At 40.3% G+C, this 18,245-nt stretch overlaps 1 protein-coding gene across 1 annotated transcript in view; it reads right to left on the reverse strand.

Moving 5' to 3' along the window:
- Positions 1 to 7,080: 7,080 nt before the first annotated feature.
- Positions 7,081 to 18,245, reverse strand: part of LOC126282269 (vasotab) — a 30,719-nt gene continuing 19,554 nt past the window's right edge. Inside the window, exon 3 of the mRNA XM_049981880.1 lies at positions 7,081 to 7,232. Within this exon, the coding sequence (XP_049837837.1) occupies positions 7,138 to 7,232 (95 nt within the window). The 3' untranslated portion in view covers positions 7,081 to 7,137. The remainder of the gene's footprint in view (positions 7,233 to 18,245) is intronic.

Genomic DNA, 18,245 nt, shown 5'->3' on the forward strand with positions numbered 1-18,245 from the left:
TGTAGGTTGCATTTCACACTGTTCCAGGTACCACTGCGAAAACTGTGCTCTGGGTGGATAATCAACTGGTTCCAGGTTGTGGACACGCTGTATGTGAAATGGACGTAACAATTGCTCTCGAAGGACTGTTCGTACATTCGTCTGATTCGTCCCCACGTTAAGTGCAATTGCACAAGTGCCGATTGAAGGATCCCGCTCCATATGTTGCAAGGTAGCTTCCTCAAATTGCAGCGTTCTTACCGTGCGATGGCGTCCCTGTCCATGTAACCTGCTAAATGACCCGGTCTCACGCAGACGTTGGTACACTGCAGCAAAAGTCGTATGATGCGGGATACGGTGATTAGGATATTGTTGTTGATAAACCCGCTGTGCAGCTCGTCCGCTGCGGTGCGCTACGTAGTACGCACCAACCATATCGGTGTACTCACTCCAGGTGTATCGCTCCATTATAAACAGAGACAATGCACTGTTACACTGGTGTAGTTACCTACAACTGAAGATCGTAATACGTCCTGTAACAACTGAAGAGCGTAATACGGCCTCCATCGGTTTAAATACTCCTCATAGGACAAAATGACATTAGGGAAAAATATTTGTTTTTATGTCCCCTACAACCTCCCAGAGTTTGTCGGTTTAAATACTTTTCACCCTGTATATCCTCCCTTCACGTTATGGAATGTTGAAACTGCCATGTCTTGAGGAAAAGTCATTGAGATTGTTGTATATTCATCTCAACGATAAGCTAGAGTGCGTGATCAGAAGTATCCTGGGACACTTACACTGGTAAGCCAAAACATTACGACCACTGCCCACCGCGGCGTTGAATCCCCCTTGGTGGTGCTGCGGGCAAGTGACGCGGTAGCAAGCGGAGCATACACAGATGGGGTATCACCCAAGCGAAGATGCTGCGAATGCGGAAATCCATTCAGATAATCGAGTTTTGACAAAGGGCACACTATTATTACTCAGAGCCTGCGACCAGGTATCTCGAAAACGGCGAAGCAAGTCGAATGTTCTCGTGGTACTGTCTTGAGCATCTACAGAAAGAGGTAAAAGTACATTGGAATTACCATTAGGCACTAAATGGTTGAACGTCCACAGTAAGTGGGGTTCGGATGCTTGTCTGCTTTGCGAAGTTGGTTAGGTGGTGATCTGCGGCATCTCTGCAGAAGGAGCACATCGCGGGTGCACACACAAGTGTTTCATCGTCCATTGTTGAACATGGAGCTGCACCGCATACCGCCCCTACTTGTCCACATGTTGATCCAACGACATCGTGATTCACGATTGTAGTGGGCACAGGACCATCGGGATTCGACCGTCGATCAAGGGAAACATGTCGGCTCTTCGGGTGTATCACATTTCTGCTACACTAGGTCGGTGGTCGACTCCACAAACGCAGACATCGACCTGAAGGACGGTTCGGAACGTGGAGCGCGCCACGGACACAGACTGCTGGGGGCAGTATTGTGCTGTGGAAGGAATTCTCCTGCTCTTGCACGAGACCCGCCGTAGTAATGTGTAACCTCCCTCCTACTAATCGGCCTATCCTGCTAGCAATATAAAATATGACCGTGGATCGCGTCTATACCTAATGGATTTTTCCAATTGGATAAGGCTATCTTTCCCGAAGAAGTGATACCGATAAGTAGGAGGAAAGTGTACAACCGACCCTTCTGATGGAAACTCTACTGAAAATAGAAAGTAACTAAACCGAACAGGCTGTAATTAGGAAAATGAAAATTATTTTGTGCATTCATTCACGAATAACACTGGACAGAAAAGGGATGCCACTGAACATGAATCCAAAAGTTAGACTAATGAAAGAAAATGAAATAATTAACGGTCGCCAGCCCACTAGGGCAATTTACATCCAAAATGCTGTACAAGATAATGGGAAAGAAAAACATGCATTATTAAACAGTGACGTGGCAACTGAAGGTTATCACGTTTTTTGACACTAATTTTAAGTGAGTATGTAATGATACAGTAAACTAAGAAGTCACTCTTACGATATGTTTGGCGTTTAACTTTGAAAAAGGCAATCGAGTAATGATTTGAAAATATGCAATTAAACTGTATGTTAGTACCGAACTTCGTTACGTGAACAATGACTTTCAGTGACCTAAGCATAACGTCATCAAAGAAATTTAGAAAAAAAAGCAAGCACTTTTTACTTTTCCATACTTATTTTGCAAATTGGATTTCATATTATTGCCTGAACAACTGAGCCTTCTTTTTAGTGACCTGAACAGAATTAATTGCAAGAACATGTACCAAACCAAACAACCATGTCCAAAATAAATAAAACTTCCGGACTCTTAATTTGTGCATTTCTTTACATTTGGATTTTTTTCCAATGATTGATTCTCAAACTTGAAAAATGAAATCGCTTTACTTTAGTCACACATTGAACCCGCATTGTACAACAGTTAATTGAAAGTAGACTGAGGATAATATTCTTAAAGGAGGATTTATTCATTAAAATCTGGCTGTAGCTATTCAATTTGTTTCTTACGACACTCAGTTACCATATTGGGAAAAAAAGGAACAAGGATCCTGCTTGGTAACAATGTCTGGGGGCGATGAGGACACAATCGCCCTGAGTTTAACTGATTATTATTTAAATAAATCTTATCAATCAAATCACATTGTGCTGCTGGGTTAGCTATCAATACTTTCTACCAATGAACAGTCTTACTTTAGTGCTGTTCATACGACGAAACTCGGAGCCGACGACGAAACAGTGTTGCTGGAAATGCTGCTGTTGCTGAAGACGGTAGTATATTGTTGAGCCACGGCTAATTATAGGAACGGGCAATCGTAATTAATACAGCCTCTTCCGTCCGTCCACTATCCGTACTCCTGCTTTAGACATCTGGCCGGCGCGTGTACATGATGCCGCCGACAACGGTACTCTCTACTGCGAGAGCGTTAATACCACACTTCCGCACACTACAAGCGCTGGAACCCGTCTCTCGCTCTCTCCGCGCGCTCTGCGCAACAATCCCCTACCCAAAGATTTTACAACGCACAAGTACAGCTATTATCGTTTGTAGTCGATACAAATAACAATTTCTATGGCTTTTTCAAAAAAATGTTCAAATGTGTGTGAAATCTTATGGGACTTCACAGTTAAGGTCATCACTCCCTAAGCTTACACACTACTTAACCTAAATTATCCTAAGGACAAATACTGACGCCCATGCCCGAGGGAGGACTCGAACCTCTGCCGGGACCAGCCGCACAGCCCATGACTGCAGCGCCCCAGACCGCTTGGCTAATCCCGCGCGGATTTGGCTTTTTCCCAGATCTTATAAGTTTCACAGTAAAACAGATAAATACAATGAAACGTCAACATACTTCTACCTAAATGCACACATACAGTGAAGCAATGTCCTTACTTATTAAAAGAAAGCATATTAATTACAAATATTTACATAAAATTTAAAAAAGTTATACATCGGTAGCAGGTGGCATGCATCCTGCATTTTCGGTATTACAAATGGCAGACACGCTGACAGCTGCGAACCACCTGCATTACTTCATGCTTGATGTCTTTCAGCAGGATAATTGTCCGTGTCTCGGCGTCAGACCATTCAACAGTTGTTTGAGCAGCATTATAGTGAACTCAGGTTGATGTCTCAGCGCCCAAATTCTAAATTCGCCTGACGTAAATCCTAGGAAACCCATCTGGGTCGGTGTCGGGCGCCATCGCCGCATACACAAATCAGCGGCCCGTTATTTAAGCGAATCACATGACCTCTGCGTAGACGTCTAATGCCACGAACCTTCACAAACCTACCAACAAACTAACGGATCCGTGATGCGCAGAATCTGCGATGTATTTCGTTCCCCACAAATAAGTAGAATTCTCAGCCACACATGTAATAGCTCATTGAAACAGTGCAGTTTTCCAGATAGACTGCAATACGCTATTGTTAAACCATTGCTTAGAAAGGGGATAGGTCTGATGCTAACAGCTACTGCCCAGTCTCACTTCTGACAGTTTTATCAAAAATTATTGAAAAAGTAATGTATTCAACTGGAGCATCATATATTTGTAAACATGAAGTAGTAACAAAATGTAAATTTGGTTTTCAGAAAGTCCTTTCTACAGAAAATGCTATATATGCTTTCGCTGATCAAATATTAAATGCATTGAATATCCGAACATCAGCCATTGGAATATTTTGTGATCTCACAAAAGCTTTTGATTATGTGAATCGTGAAATTCTTCTAGATAAGCTTAAGTATTATGTTATGAGTGGCACACTGCACAAATGGTTTAATTCGTATTTAACTGGAAGAACGCAGAACGTTGAAATTAACAGAACAGATAGTCTGCAAACATCAGCAGAATCCTCTAACTGGGGAGGTATCAAGAATTGTGTGCGACAGGGTTCTATCTTGGGTCACTTATTAATATACAGGGTGATCAAAAAGTCAGTATAAATTTGAAAACTTAGTTTATTTTCAAATTTATACTGACTTTTAGCTCACCCAGTATATTAATAACTTACCACTCTATATTCATGAAGATACAAAGCTAGTTCTTTTTGCTGATCATACAAGCATAGTTATCACATCCAACAAACAAGAATCACGTCAGGAAATTGTAAATAGTGTCTTTCAGCAAATTATTAAGTGGTTCTCTGCAAATGGATTATCACTAAATTTTGAGAAAACACAGTTTGTACAATTCTGTACAGTAAATGGCATAACACCATTGATAAATATAGTCCATGAACAGAAGTCTGCTGCTAAGGCAGAATATTCGAAATTTCAGGGTGTATGCATTTATGAAACATTGAGTTGGTAGAAACAAATCAATGATCTGCTGAAATAGTTAGGTTCATCTACTTATGCTATTAGGGTTACTGCAAATTTTGGTAATAAATATATCAGTAAATTAGCCTACTATGCCTATTTTCATTCACTGCTTTCATATGGCATCATATTTTGGGGCAATTCGTCATTACGAGAGAAAGTATTCATTCCACAAAAGCCTGTAATCAGAATAATGGCTGGAGTCCACCCAAGATCACATTGCAGACATTTATTTAAGGAACTCGGAATATTCACAGTACCTTCGCAATACATATAGTCACTTACGATTTTTGTTAGCCGGCCGCTGTCGCCGAGTGGTTCTAGGCGCTTCAGTAGGGAACCGAGCTGCTATTACGGTCGCAGGTTCGAATCCTGCCTCGGGCATGGATGTGTGTGATGTCCTTCGGTTAGTTAAATTTATGTAGTTCTAAGTCTAGGGGACTGATGACGTCAGATGGTAAGTCCCATAGTGCTTAGAACCATTTGAATTTTGTTATTCTCCCGCCGGAGGTTTGAGTCCACCCTCGGGTCTGGGTTTGTGTGTTGTTCTTAGAATAAGTTAGTTTAAGTAGTGTGTTAGTCTAAGGACCGATGATCTCAGCAGTTTGGTCCCTTAGGAATTCACACACATTTGAACATTTTTTTGAGTTTTGTTGCTAATAATCCATCCCATTTCAAAAACAACAGCGAAGTGTGTAGCTACAACATTAGAAGAAAGGATGATTTTTATTATTCTGGATTAAATCTCACTTTGGCACAGAAAGGGGTGAAGTATGCTGCCACAAAAATCTTTGGCAGTTTGCCAAATAGTACTAAAAGTCTGACAGATAGCCAACCAACATTTAAAAGCAAATTAAAATAATTTCTGAATGACAGCTACTCCTGCACAATAGACGAATTTTTTATGAAGTAGGAACTGTAAAAAAGAAAAACTTATTTTGTATAAAGAAATCTTACATTAAATTGACACGTTCCACATCATTACGAAATTACGAAATGTCGTATTCATGATCTGTGGAAAAAATATTAATGTATGTATGTATGTACAAAGAAGCTATTATGTAGCTGGTCATAATGTTCTGCTTCATCAATGTATATCATGTGCAGTCGACCACCAGATGTCACAAGCGACGCATTTTTTTTTTTTTTTTTTTTTTTTTTTTTTTTTTTTTTGTCGTCAGTCTACTGACTGGTTTGATGGGGCCCGCCACGAATCCGTCAGTATAAAAGGAGGTGGGGATTGCAGTGACGTCAGCTGAGATAATGTCCACTAACAGAAGTCCGGGTACTTTTGGTCACATTGTATATACGGAACACCTAAACAAAAAAGATGTATAATAAGTTACTGATGATAGCATACCTCAGGAGACATTAACGATCTCCTGACTTTTTATTACGCGCTTTTTTTTAATGTACACGTGAACTGTGAACTAATATAACTCTCCAGGGACTCTACTGGCGCTAAGAATATTTTCTTCTTTCAGAAGAATATCGTAAGATGCCTTTTTGAATAATAGAGCACAATTTCTTGTACAAAAGACTTCAATGAATAAAAAATATTTGCTTTTCCTAACTTGTACGTATTCCTTGTTCTGTCAACGCCCAAAGAGAGTGCATATTTGTACTAAACTTGGGGGAGCGTCCATATTTACGAAACCAGAAATAGCAACTTGATGAATATATCCTACACAAGACTACCCATAATCAAATATATATCTGCGAACATTGTGGTAACTTGCTCGGGAATGTGTAAAGGAATTAACTGTCAAACTCAGAAGAGTACAGCAATCGTGAATGAAAAGGAATTTGTTCTATATTTCTGAGGAGTCTGTATGTAAGAGTGTACATTGAAACATGATGTAAGTGAAATGTTGAGTAAGGTCAGTGGAGTAATATTAAATGTAAATCTACGTGCGTTCCTTAATTACGTAAGACAGCGATCAGCCTTCACGAAAATCATTTTTACACTGACGACGTTTCATACAACAGCAGTGCTGTTTCACTTGTCTTTGATTTAAAAAATTCTACAGATGCTTGGGATACTGTAAAAATTTCAGTCGTAATAAAAATTCGAAACTGAAAAATATGAAAAGGTTGGCTGTGAAATGAACGTGCGTACCGTGAACGTTGTAAGTTCGCCGACGCCATCGAATACCTATTCGCACTAAGATGTGGTACGTAAGTGACACGAAATACTCGAGACTAAGCGGAAAACATGAAAAAAAATACACAATGAAAATAACACGCCCAAATTTCTGTATTTAATTTCTGCAATTATTTTGTTTCCAGAAGGAAATCGCAAAACCTCTAAAAATGTCTATCAACCGTTTTTTCGACTGATGAATCAGCCATCAAAGTGCTTCTAACGTCGTATCGCTCCTGGTAACGCCAGCCGTTGCATTCTGAAACAGAACATAATGATGAAATTAAATACTCTTCCGTATTAATGTAATAAACATAATGCGTTTGTTTATGCTTGTAGAATATTCCATTTAAAACATCAAGTTTGCTGCGAAGCATATTTGTCAAAACACTGATTCGTTAAGTACTAGAAGAACAAATCTTGTCCTGCAAAAATTAACGTTAACTCGAAATCATCATTCAGAGTTTAGATTTTTTTAAAAGTGTATACTGTAGCAGTCCTTTTTCTCTTTTAACTTTTTCGTCTAATAGGTGAAAGTTAGATTTTATTTTTTACCCATTGACTGTCATTGAAGGGTTTTACTTTTATTTAATATTGTCCCTGCTAAGTATCAGTTTCATTACTTTTAAAACCCAATGTTGAACGTGGGTCACTAAACGTATAGTCTTTCCAACTCTGAGAGAAAAATCTTTAGTAGCTTTACTACCAATATTTACAGACGACGATACTTTAACCTTTCGTTCAGTTGTTTTAGTTACGAGTCGCTAGTTTGTTCTTGGCATAGATCACGTAACCTTAAAGTTTATTAATCTAAGTAAATTAATGTTCAAGACTTGTATTATGTTTCAAATTAACAACTTCAATTTATTGACAAGAATTATTAATAAATAGTTCACTCATACGATCTCATTCAAAGAAGTTCTTTAATTACATGTCTAAGTAGGATTCCCGCTAGCATCAGAGATGTTAGATAATATCCTGTCACTTTCGGTAAATAAGTTATTTCTATTTAATATCCGCAAACTGTCATTAGCAATGATCACTAGTCGCGTGAAGTTTAAGTTTCCCACTATCACAATTCAAAGTCAGAATCCGGTTAAAATTCTCAATTCAGTAAAGCGTTTAAATATTCACACGAATTGGCATTAAAGCCAAAGAGATTACTATTCACTTTCCCGTTTATCTAATCTGATAAATGTCCAAATTAAAGTCTTGAATTGACACTCCTCAAAAACAATCTGATCACCATCTATTCTTGATCCTCGTTTAATAAAGTCCCAGTTGTTGTTCTCTAAAGCTGTACGTCCTAAATAACTTCCGAACTAGAACAGACTAGAGACTGGAGTATCGTAATTACGACGTATGGCTATTTATACTTTAGTAAGCACTATCTTTGGCGTCCCAGACCTAGGTTCTATGACTATAATATAGATTTTCTTACGTATTGGAATAACTAATATTTTAATATTTTCTACTGTTTTTCCCTCTTCCCATGTTTCTGAAATTTATAATGAAGTTTTCCTTTTCTTTTCTTTTGCTTTCTATGCTAGATATTTCCCTCTACTTGTTTTTTTATTATTTATTTTTCGTAATTACTTGTGGAGGGACTTGGGTCACTTTTGTGAATTGATATTTTAAGGACATGGGAGCTAATTTGGGAGCTATTTTTAATTTTTCAACACCGAGAGGTGCTGTAGGTGTTACAATACGACAATATGAGTTTTCTTTGGTCCATTATGAATGCTGCACAAAGTAGAACGAAAGTTGTACTGCGTCTAATTACCATCAGACTTTCCAAATACCTTCTTCACCAGTTTCTTCACAATGAGTGGATCTATTGAACTTCCTCCAAAACTAGTGACTCTATCAGAGAACTCAAATTAAATATATCCAAATGGCTAATCTGTTAAAATTTGTTTTTACGTTACGCGTTATTTCTACTGCAATATATCAATTTTGTAACTCAGACTATCCAAACGATACAGTCTTGGCAATAATAAAGGTAAAAAATGGCATCAGAAGCCAGTCGCGTAGCGTGAGGGAAGACTTTGAGACTTAGTCTCCCCTGTATTCGTGCTTAAAAAAGATACAATAGTAATTCAAAACAAAAACATAAACAACTTTCTACTAAGAGCACTAAATGTGCGAAGACATCAGTTTTGTATCCCGCAACGCCGCACCCTGAGTATTGGTGTATCTTCCTGCTTGAGACTCGACTGTTCCCAGTCTCTGCCTGTGGGCGCCTGAGCGTTCTCGGCTCCCCTCCACTTCCCCGCTTCCTCCAACGCCGGAGCGCTGCACTTGCCAGCAGGTATCGAGACTAGTCTCTGCCGCTTCTATGCTGGCTTTTAGCACGGAAGTGAGTAGCGCGGTTTGTGTTCATAGTCATTCTTGTGTGATTTTGCTGCATATTTTCGTTGTGTCGCCAACACGAGTGAGCCAGCAACTGAACACCTTATAGAATTTTTATCAAAAACTCCTTATTCTACATTAACGAATGAATTGAAGAACAAAAGACCTACTCCTATACTCAGTGTAGTTTTAAGTGGAGCCAAACAGAAACGCACTTTTCAGATAGCCTGGTACTAAAAGTATGCCAGGCTGACTGTGAATGCACTTAACAGATTATAACAGATTATATTGTTATATATGTCTTCTGTTTGATGGTGAAAAGGAATGATGCAATGAGGGCATTTGTAGAATAAAGAACTTTGACAGGAAAGCACAAAACCATCAGATATCAAAACGTCACTGCAGAACAAAGAATCATTTCAGTTATTGGGCACATCTGAATTGAGCACGTCCTTTCTGAAGCCGCTCGTCTGACAGCAATATAATACAACAAATAAGTTATATCCAGCAGGAGAGTATTGGCTCGTCTTATTCAGGCAACTGTATTTCTTTATAAACAGGAACTAGTTTTTCGCGGCCATCGAGAAGACGAATCCTCCAGCAACAAAAGTAACTATCTGGAATTGTTGGATTTACTAGCTCAAGGAGAGCAGTTAATCCGAGACCATCTGTCATCATCTTCAACCTTTAAAGGAACTTCTTCAGATATACATAATGATGTAACAGAAATGATAACTCTGGCAGTTAATGAGAAAATAAAATCTGAAATTCAAAACTGCAATTTCATTTCGATTGAGGCGGAACAAACATTAGATGTGTCATGCAAGAGTCAAACGAGTATAATATTTATGTACTGTATTGCAGACAAAATTGAGGAAAGATTCGTTGGATTTTACGATATTTCTGGAGATAAAACTGCTGAAGGTTTGTCAAACATTATTCATGCAGTATTGGAAGAATGGAATGTGGAAGGAAAAGTGATTTGTCAAACATATGAAGGTGTTTCAGTAATGGCGATCATAGAAAGAGGACTACACCAATTTGTGAAGCAGTTCTGTCCCTATGCACTGTTTATTCATTGTTACGTACACCAACTGAATTTGGTACTGTTACATGCCTCCAAAATCATACGACAAGTACGCATGTTAGTAAGTGATCTTACTGCATTCCATTCGTTTTTTAGCAAATCATCAAAACGAACTCTATCGCTAACTGAGAAAGGATTTAAACTGCCACATGCAAGCAACACACGCTGGTACTTCCGTTCCAGGGCAGTTTCAAAAACATCTTGTCATTTCTCAGGGCTAGATAGTGTTTTTAATTATATATTTCATGATACAGACTCTCGGTGGGATCCAGAATCTTTGGGCTGTTCTGTGGGAATTAAATGACGGATGGATGATCCTACGTTTGTCTACTTCCTTTGCTTCTACCGAGGGTGCTTTGTTTATGTTGATCATCTCTTTAATGTTCTTCAGTCAAAATCTGCCAGTATACCTGCTTGCCACTACAAAGTAAGAAAGGTTTTGAGAAACTTACAACACTTAAGAACGGAAACATTCGTTTATAAATGCATTAAATGCAGCTTGTGTATGAATGGCAACTTATCGTTCTGTGACAGTCAAAATACATCTCTCAGGGCATTAACTTACGAGATACTAGATTTGCAAATTGTTCAGATGGAAAGAAGGTTTCAAGACTTTCCCCAAATTCAGTTTGTTGAACCTTTGAACGAAAAGTATTTCTCGAGCTATCAAAAAGAATTCCCAAAGTTGAAACTACTTCAGTTATTAGAACAGTACCCTTTTTCCCAAGAAGAACAACTTAAAAATGAACTGTGTAACATAAACGCTGATGAGAAAAAACACTTATCTCCAAAAATCCTCTTAAAGTACATCGTCAACAATGATTTAGACTATGTTTATGAAGAAACAACGCAGTTCCTGCGTTTGGTTTTGACCCTACCCGCAACTACAGCAAGCAGTGAACGAAGAATGAGTGCTCTTGAATGACTGAAGAATTATTTAAGGAATTCAATGTCCAACATCTGGCTGTCGTGTTTGAGCACGATAGCAACAGAAAAGACACTACTTGGAGACCTATTCAGTGATCAGACTGTAGGTAAGCAGCCTACTCACGCCGTATAAAATTCACAGCAGTCTTTCCATTGTGTGCCAGCCTACTCCGCTGTAACTAGCTCTGATGTCATAAACGTTGCGCAATACTTTAAAAATCAAGTAAATAACCTGAAACGTTTCTACCATGTCTGGAGTAATACTAAATCAATATGTGTCGAATATCAGTTCAATAACTTTAACCACTTTTGAAATTTGGACGTTTTTCTGTAAAAAATCATTGGCGCAACACAAAAGAGCTAGAAACTTAAAAATTTATATTTAGATTCCTTTTGCATAATGATTTAGTAGAAACAGTATTCTAGATCTCATAAATTAAAATTTTATTCGAAATTTTTGACTTTCTGGTTTTTGTCTTAAAAATTAAGGAAGCAAGATAGATTAAGTAGGTGAATAAATAAAGCTAGGATGTTTAAATTTAAGTAGAAGGGAGATCCGCTATATTCATAAAGATGTGAGAAGTTTCAACTGAATAACTATAAAACTATAGCGATAGCGTAACTCCAAAGGACAAGTTCAGAGCTCGTCTACTGCGTATAGTGTAATTAAATTAATTCTCTCGCCCAAAATATTGGACTTAGCCACGTCAAACTTTTATTATGATTACTTACCTGTGTGCTGATTTCACATTTAAATTGAGAGCTTCATTGGCCATTAGCAAAGGAAGCAATGATTTATTCGATAACTTAAAGTGGTGCATTACTAGCCCAGCGGCTAGTCGGGACAGCGAATTTAGTCAGGCGTTCCCTTAGCCGTCCGCACCGCGGCTTTATATATAAGAACGATGCGCGAGAGAAAAAGGCCCCAGTTCTCTCCAGTCGCTGATCAGTGCACCATCTTTGCCGGGAGTCGCGTCGCGTCGGTATCATTGCTATAAACAGCCTCGGACGCTGTAATAAGTTACTCAAGATAGGCGTAACCATGAAATTGTTTTCGAGTGAAGTGTTAATTCTGGGATGATTTTAATGATCTATCTTCAGTTTGCGTATGTCGTATTTTCACGTGCCGCCGCGGGACAGACATTCTACCATCGTTTAGCGTGGCGTTTGATGAACATTATCATCAAATTATGGCGAGCATTCACTTAAGCATTTAATTTGAACAGTTATGGTTGCATCAGCGCATTAGACTCTGAAATGCTCTAGTAGTTGGATTGTGTGGATTCTTTTGGTCTGTGAATTTCAGAATATAGTGAACATTTTAGAAAGAATCGTTTTTAATTATGAATCCCAGATAATCTAATTCCTCAGAGCTATAAGCTGTAACTATAAGTGTGTTTCTCAGATGAAGTGGGCACTAGGAATTGTAATTACAGGCTTCACGTTTTGCTAATCACTATCTGGTTGCCAATATTGTAGTTAGAGACCCAGTGTTGAGAACGGCAAACAACAGCATTAAATAAATCATAGTAACATTTCCAAGAACAAAAATTTCCACCCGCCGCCCCACAAGACCTTTGTAGACCGAGTTATAGGCTTATTCGTGGAAAGAAAATACAGGCGCACTGCACTTTCGTAAAAGAAAATATAGGTATTTCTTCTCTTGCTGCTGGAGTTCTACAAATTTGTCATCGTTTCTTGAACAAGTTAGTTATTATTATTACTATTATTACTAGTGACGGTGGTAGGTGGTAGTGGTAATGGTGGTGGTGGTGGTGGTGGTGGTGGTGGTGGTGGTAGTAGTAGTAGCGTTGTTGTTTTATTTGATGCATTTTGTTTCATTTGGTTACATTATTGTTTATTGTACTATTTTGTCTCCCTATAATAACTTCATAGTCTCCCCAAGCTTTACAACCACGCTACGCCACTGTCAGAAGCTGTTTGCAAAGTTTGATGGTAATTTTCCCCGAACCTTTGTATAACTCAAAAGTACCAGGTAGTCATTTTCAGTTTTCAATAAACAGTTTTTTGCTAAACTACTCTTAGAGAGAAAAATATACAGCGTATATGTCCAAAACATACATGGTGCCCCAAAAGGAATGATCAATATTAAGGATATGACAGGAACGAGCATTCGGAGCAAACATGTCCGGTAAACATGGGCTCTGAAATGCATATCTTAATAGCTAGGAACACTTGTCCAGTGGAAGAAATGTGGTTCACAATCGCGAAGATGAACAAGCGCTTGTAGTTCGTAAGGTGTGCATTTCAGAGTTCATGTTTACTAGACTTTTGTGCTCCGAATAATCGTTCCAGTCATATCCTTAATACTGACCATTTCTAATCTTCGACGCAGAAACACACGCCACAAGTAGTCAACACACTCAGCGCTCCAAAAGGTGCGCAGGCGAATGGTGGGCGTTACAGTGCCAGCCCTAGAGTAAATTACCGGAATGATGTAGAATCCGACCTCAGAAATATATGCCAAATTACTGAAGAACAAGATTTTTTTTGTGCAGGAAGCGCGCTATTGAAAGGAGGAAGAAAAGAAACGAAGAAGCCAACAATATTTCTGTGCGATATTTTTAAGTGCTACGAACGCACATCCCTACCCCCCCCCCCCCCCCCCACTGTTATCAGCTTGCTGGCAAAGTGCAATGTAGACCTTGAAATAATCTTGTTTGCGTCCTTGAAAGGAGGGAGAGAGTGCGACGAGCAGTCTTATAAACTAGGTAAACTCTGTGATTGGCACTCGCTATTGGAGTACGAACAAAATAATGACTGAAGTAACCACCAATCTGCAGCAAGAATATAATTATTCTTTCCTTTACTGCTAGCGATGATTCCCTGCTGCACGCCCAAACTGTGTTTTGTGTCATTTGCAGGCACAGAAACGCCTTCAGTCGGTGCGATTACCGATGGTAACAGCAATAGTTGGCCCCAATACGTGACCTGTGAAAGCACTGTACATTTGGTTGAATCGTCTGTCTAAACATGTTACCCTTTGTAATTCTCACACATTTTTGTAAAATTGGCGACGGCTTTTATTCAGCCATCTAACGGAAATAGGTGGTGATGAATGTTGGTTTTTGGTGCTCGACAGCGAAATATTTAGCGCCTGTACAAATTCTCTTATCAGACTAGTGTGGTTAAAAGTGATAAAACAGTAAAGAATTGGCATGAACTAAGGTATAATACTTTTTTAAAACCCACGCACCCCACTTCTGCCCCCCCCCCCCACACACACACACACACAGAGACTAAAAGCATACCTTTGATCATTGCTAAAATGAATTTTTAAATTAAAGAATTGAAAAGTCAAAAACTCTACGACGTGTAAATGTGCCTGACTAAATGTAAAACATTATGACTAAAAATGTGATCGTGATCACTGCAATAATCAAGGATGTACGAGCCACTATGTAACACATTAAAACCTCCAACTTATAAATACTTAGCCCGGAGTCCAAATTCTGCACACCATTTGAAAAGTTTTAGCACGCATGTAACGTAGTCGGCTAAAGTAGAAGGCAGGTATCCACTTACATTTTCTCCTTCCCTCTATTCAAAATAAGGAATGTACTCTGTCAGATGGTTGCATTTAGTAATTTCCGCACCACAGTCATTATGAACTGGGGATTCCTCCGTCTGGAACATGGGATCATGTGTCAGTGGGCAGTAATAGGGGTGTGGGAGGGGGGGGGAGGGATGTCTGGGTGCAGGGTGACTGCATCCCATTGATGTGACCAGTATGAAGAACGCCCGAGACATCGCGTGTATTCGTCATCGCCCTACTAGCGTATCACCCGGCGTGATGGTAGGGGGGGGGGGGGGACATTGGTTACACGTCTCGGTCACCTCTTGTTCCCACTGACGGCACTTTGAACAGTGGACGTTACATTTCAGATGTGTTACGACCCGTGGCTCTAACCTTCATTCGATACCTGCGAAACCCTACATTTCATCAGGGTGATGCACGACTGCATGTTGCAGGTCCTGTATGGGCTTTTCTGGATACAGAAAATGTTCGACTGCTGCCCTGGCCAGCATATTCTCCAGACCTCTCATTAACTGAAAACGTCTGGTCAACGGTGGCCGAGCAACTGGCTTGTCACAATACGCCAGTCACTACTCTTGATGAACTGTGGTATCGTGTTGAAGCCGCATGGGCAGCTATACCTGTACACGCCATCCAATCTCTGTTTGACTGAATGCCCAGGCGTATCAAGGCCGTTATTACAGCCAGAGGTGGTACTTCTGGGTAATGATTTCTCAGGATCTATACACCCAAATTGCGTGGAAATGTAACCAATATTTGTCCAATGGATACCCGTTTATCGCCTGCATTTCTTTTTGGTGTAGCAATTTTAATGGCCAGTAGTGTAGATCGGAGGCCTGTGCGCTCTTAAAGCAGGATAGGCGACGATGTGTTGCAGATCGGACGACATAGTACAGTGCTGCCGCAGGCACGAGTGTTTTGGGGCACACCCATCAACGTACCGTATTGAACATGGCGTTCCGCAGCAGAGGACCGCTCTGTGTTCCCATGCTGACCCAACGAAATCGTCAGCTGTCATTACAGTGGGCAGGGGATCATTGAAATTGGACCGCGGATCAATGGAGTCGCTTCGAATGGTCAGACGAATCCCGTTTATTGTTAAACCAGGTCGACCGTCGTGTCCAGACAGGCTGTCATCCAGGCACAGCTGCTCGGAACGTGCAGCACACCACGGACGCAGGCCTGTGGGAGCAGCATTATGTTATGGGGGACATTCCCGGGGCTTCCATGACACCTGCGGTAGTAATCCAAGGCACCATGACAGCTATGGACTAACTGAAACTGCTTAACTTGAGTCTTCCTCAACAGCGATGGCATCTTCCAGCAGTATAACTGACCGCGTCGCAAGGCCAGAATCGTGCTGCAGTGGTTTGAGGAACATGATAGTGAACTCACGTTGATGTCTTGCACATCAAATCTGGCTTGTCTGAGTTAAGTAGGTATTAACATATTAAAGGTAGGTATTAAAATTCATAGAGAAGAAATGAAAACTTTGAGGTTCGCTGATGACATTATAATTCTGTCAGAGACAGCAAAGGACTTGGAAGAGCAGTTGAAGAGAATGGAAAGTGTCTTGAAGGGAGGATATAGGATGAACATCAACAAAAGCAAAACGAGGATAATGGAATGTAGTCGAATTAAGTCGGGCGATGCTGAGGGAATTAGATTAGGAAATGAGACACTTAAAGTAGTAAAGGAGTTTTGCTATTTGGGGAGCAAATTAACTGATGATGGTCGAAGTAGAGAGGATATAAAATGAAGACTGGCAATGGCAAGCAAAGCGTTTCTGAAGAAGAGAAATTTGTTAACATCGAGTATAGATTTAAGTGTCAGGAAGCCGTTTCTGAAAGTATTTGTATGGAGTGTAGCCATGTATGGAAGTGAAACATGGACGATAAATAGTTTGGACAAGAAGAGAATAGAAGCTTTCGAAATGTGGTGCTACAGAACAATGCTGAAGATTAGATGGGTAGATCACATAACTAATGAGGAGGTATTGAACAGAATTGGGGAGAAGATAAATTTGTGGCACAACTTAACTAGAAGAAGTGATCGGTTGGTAGGACATGTTCTGAGGCATCAAGGAATCACCAATTTAGGCAGCGTGGAGGGTAAAAATCGTAGAGGGAGGTCAAGAGATGAATACACTAAGCAGATTCAAAGGAAGTAGGCTGCAGTAGGTACTGGGAGATGAAGAAGCTTGCACAGGATAAAGTAGCACGGAGAGCTGCATCAAACCAGTCTCTGGACTGAAGAAAACAACAACAACAACAACAACAACAACAGCGAATCCGATGAAACCAACTGGGACACTATCGGACGCCTGCTCCGCGTCCAGAAACTATCCGCCCGTCAGCTACGGGAAATGTCTGACCAGTACGTACGTATGTGGAGCCACAAACATATGGAAACATACTCAATACTTGTCGAATCCACGGAACACAGAATCACGCTTCTAAGTAGGTGGTCATAATGTTTTGGTTTATAAGTGTGCGCTTGACAACATACGAGGCGTGTTTCTTAAGTAAGGTCCGTTTTGTTGTAGGCAGTAGTAATTCGCGCGCAAACAGCAACGAGCGCGTTCGTCGTGTACCGGCATGCCTCAGGAACAACTGTGCTCACTTTCAGCTCTGTAGCTAACCTGTACGGCTCTGTTCTGTGCTTTCAAAATGTTGAACACTATCAATTCGCCCGCCACGTTCGCTCAGTGATACGGTTTTTGTCAGCAAGGAATCTGTCTGCTGCAGAAATTCATCGACAGATTTGCGAAGTGTACAGTCATACTGTTATGAGTGAAAGCAATGTGCGTATGTGGGAACGAGAATTCAAAAATGGCCGTGACAACTTCCACGATGACCGCTCCAGTTGCCCTTCTTTGATTACAGACGATTTGGTGGCTTCAGTTGAAGCGAGGATTCGTGAGAACAGGCTCTTCACAGGTCTCTCAAACGAAATCCCTGACGTGCCGAAATCAGTGGTTTACAACGTTGTTTCTGAACACCTAAAGTTTTGGAAACTGTGCTCCCGTTGGGTCCCGAAACTCCTAACAGAGGGCCACAAAAGCCAAAGATTTCACTGTGCGATGAAGTTCTCGACTCCTTATCACATAGATGGTGTCGGCTTCTTGGGTCAGATCGTAAGTGGAGACGAAACATGGGTTTCGCATATCATGCCCGAATCGAAGCAACAGAGCATGGAATGGAGACACACACACTCGCCTGTAAAGGTGAAGGCGAAACAGACTCTGTCCCAGCGCAAAATCACAGCATCGGTGTTTTGGGATAGGCATGGTGTTTTGTTGGTCGACTTCATGCAACGAGGAACCACTATCAATGCAGAAGCATACT

This window comes from Schistocerca gregaria, chromosome 7 (assembly GCF_023897955.1).
Source record: "Schistocerca gregaria isolate iqSchGreg1 chromosome 7, iqSchGreg1.2, whole genome shotgun sequence".
Classification (NCBI taxonomy): Eukaryota; Metazoa; Arthropoda; class Insecta; order Orthoptera; family Acrididae; genus Schistocerca; species Schistocerca gregaria.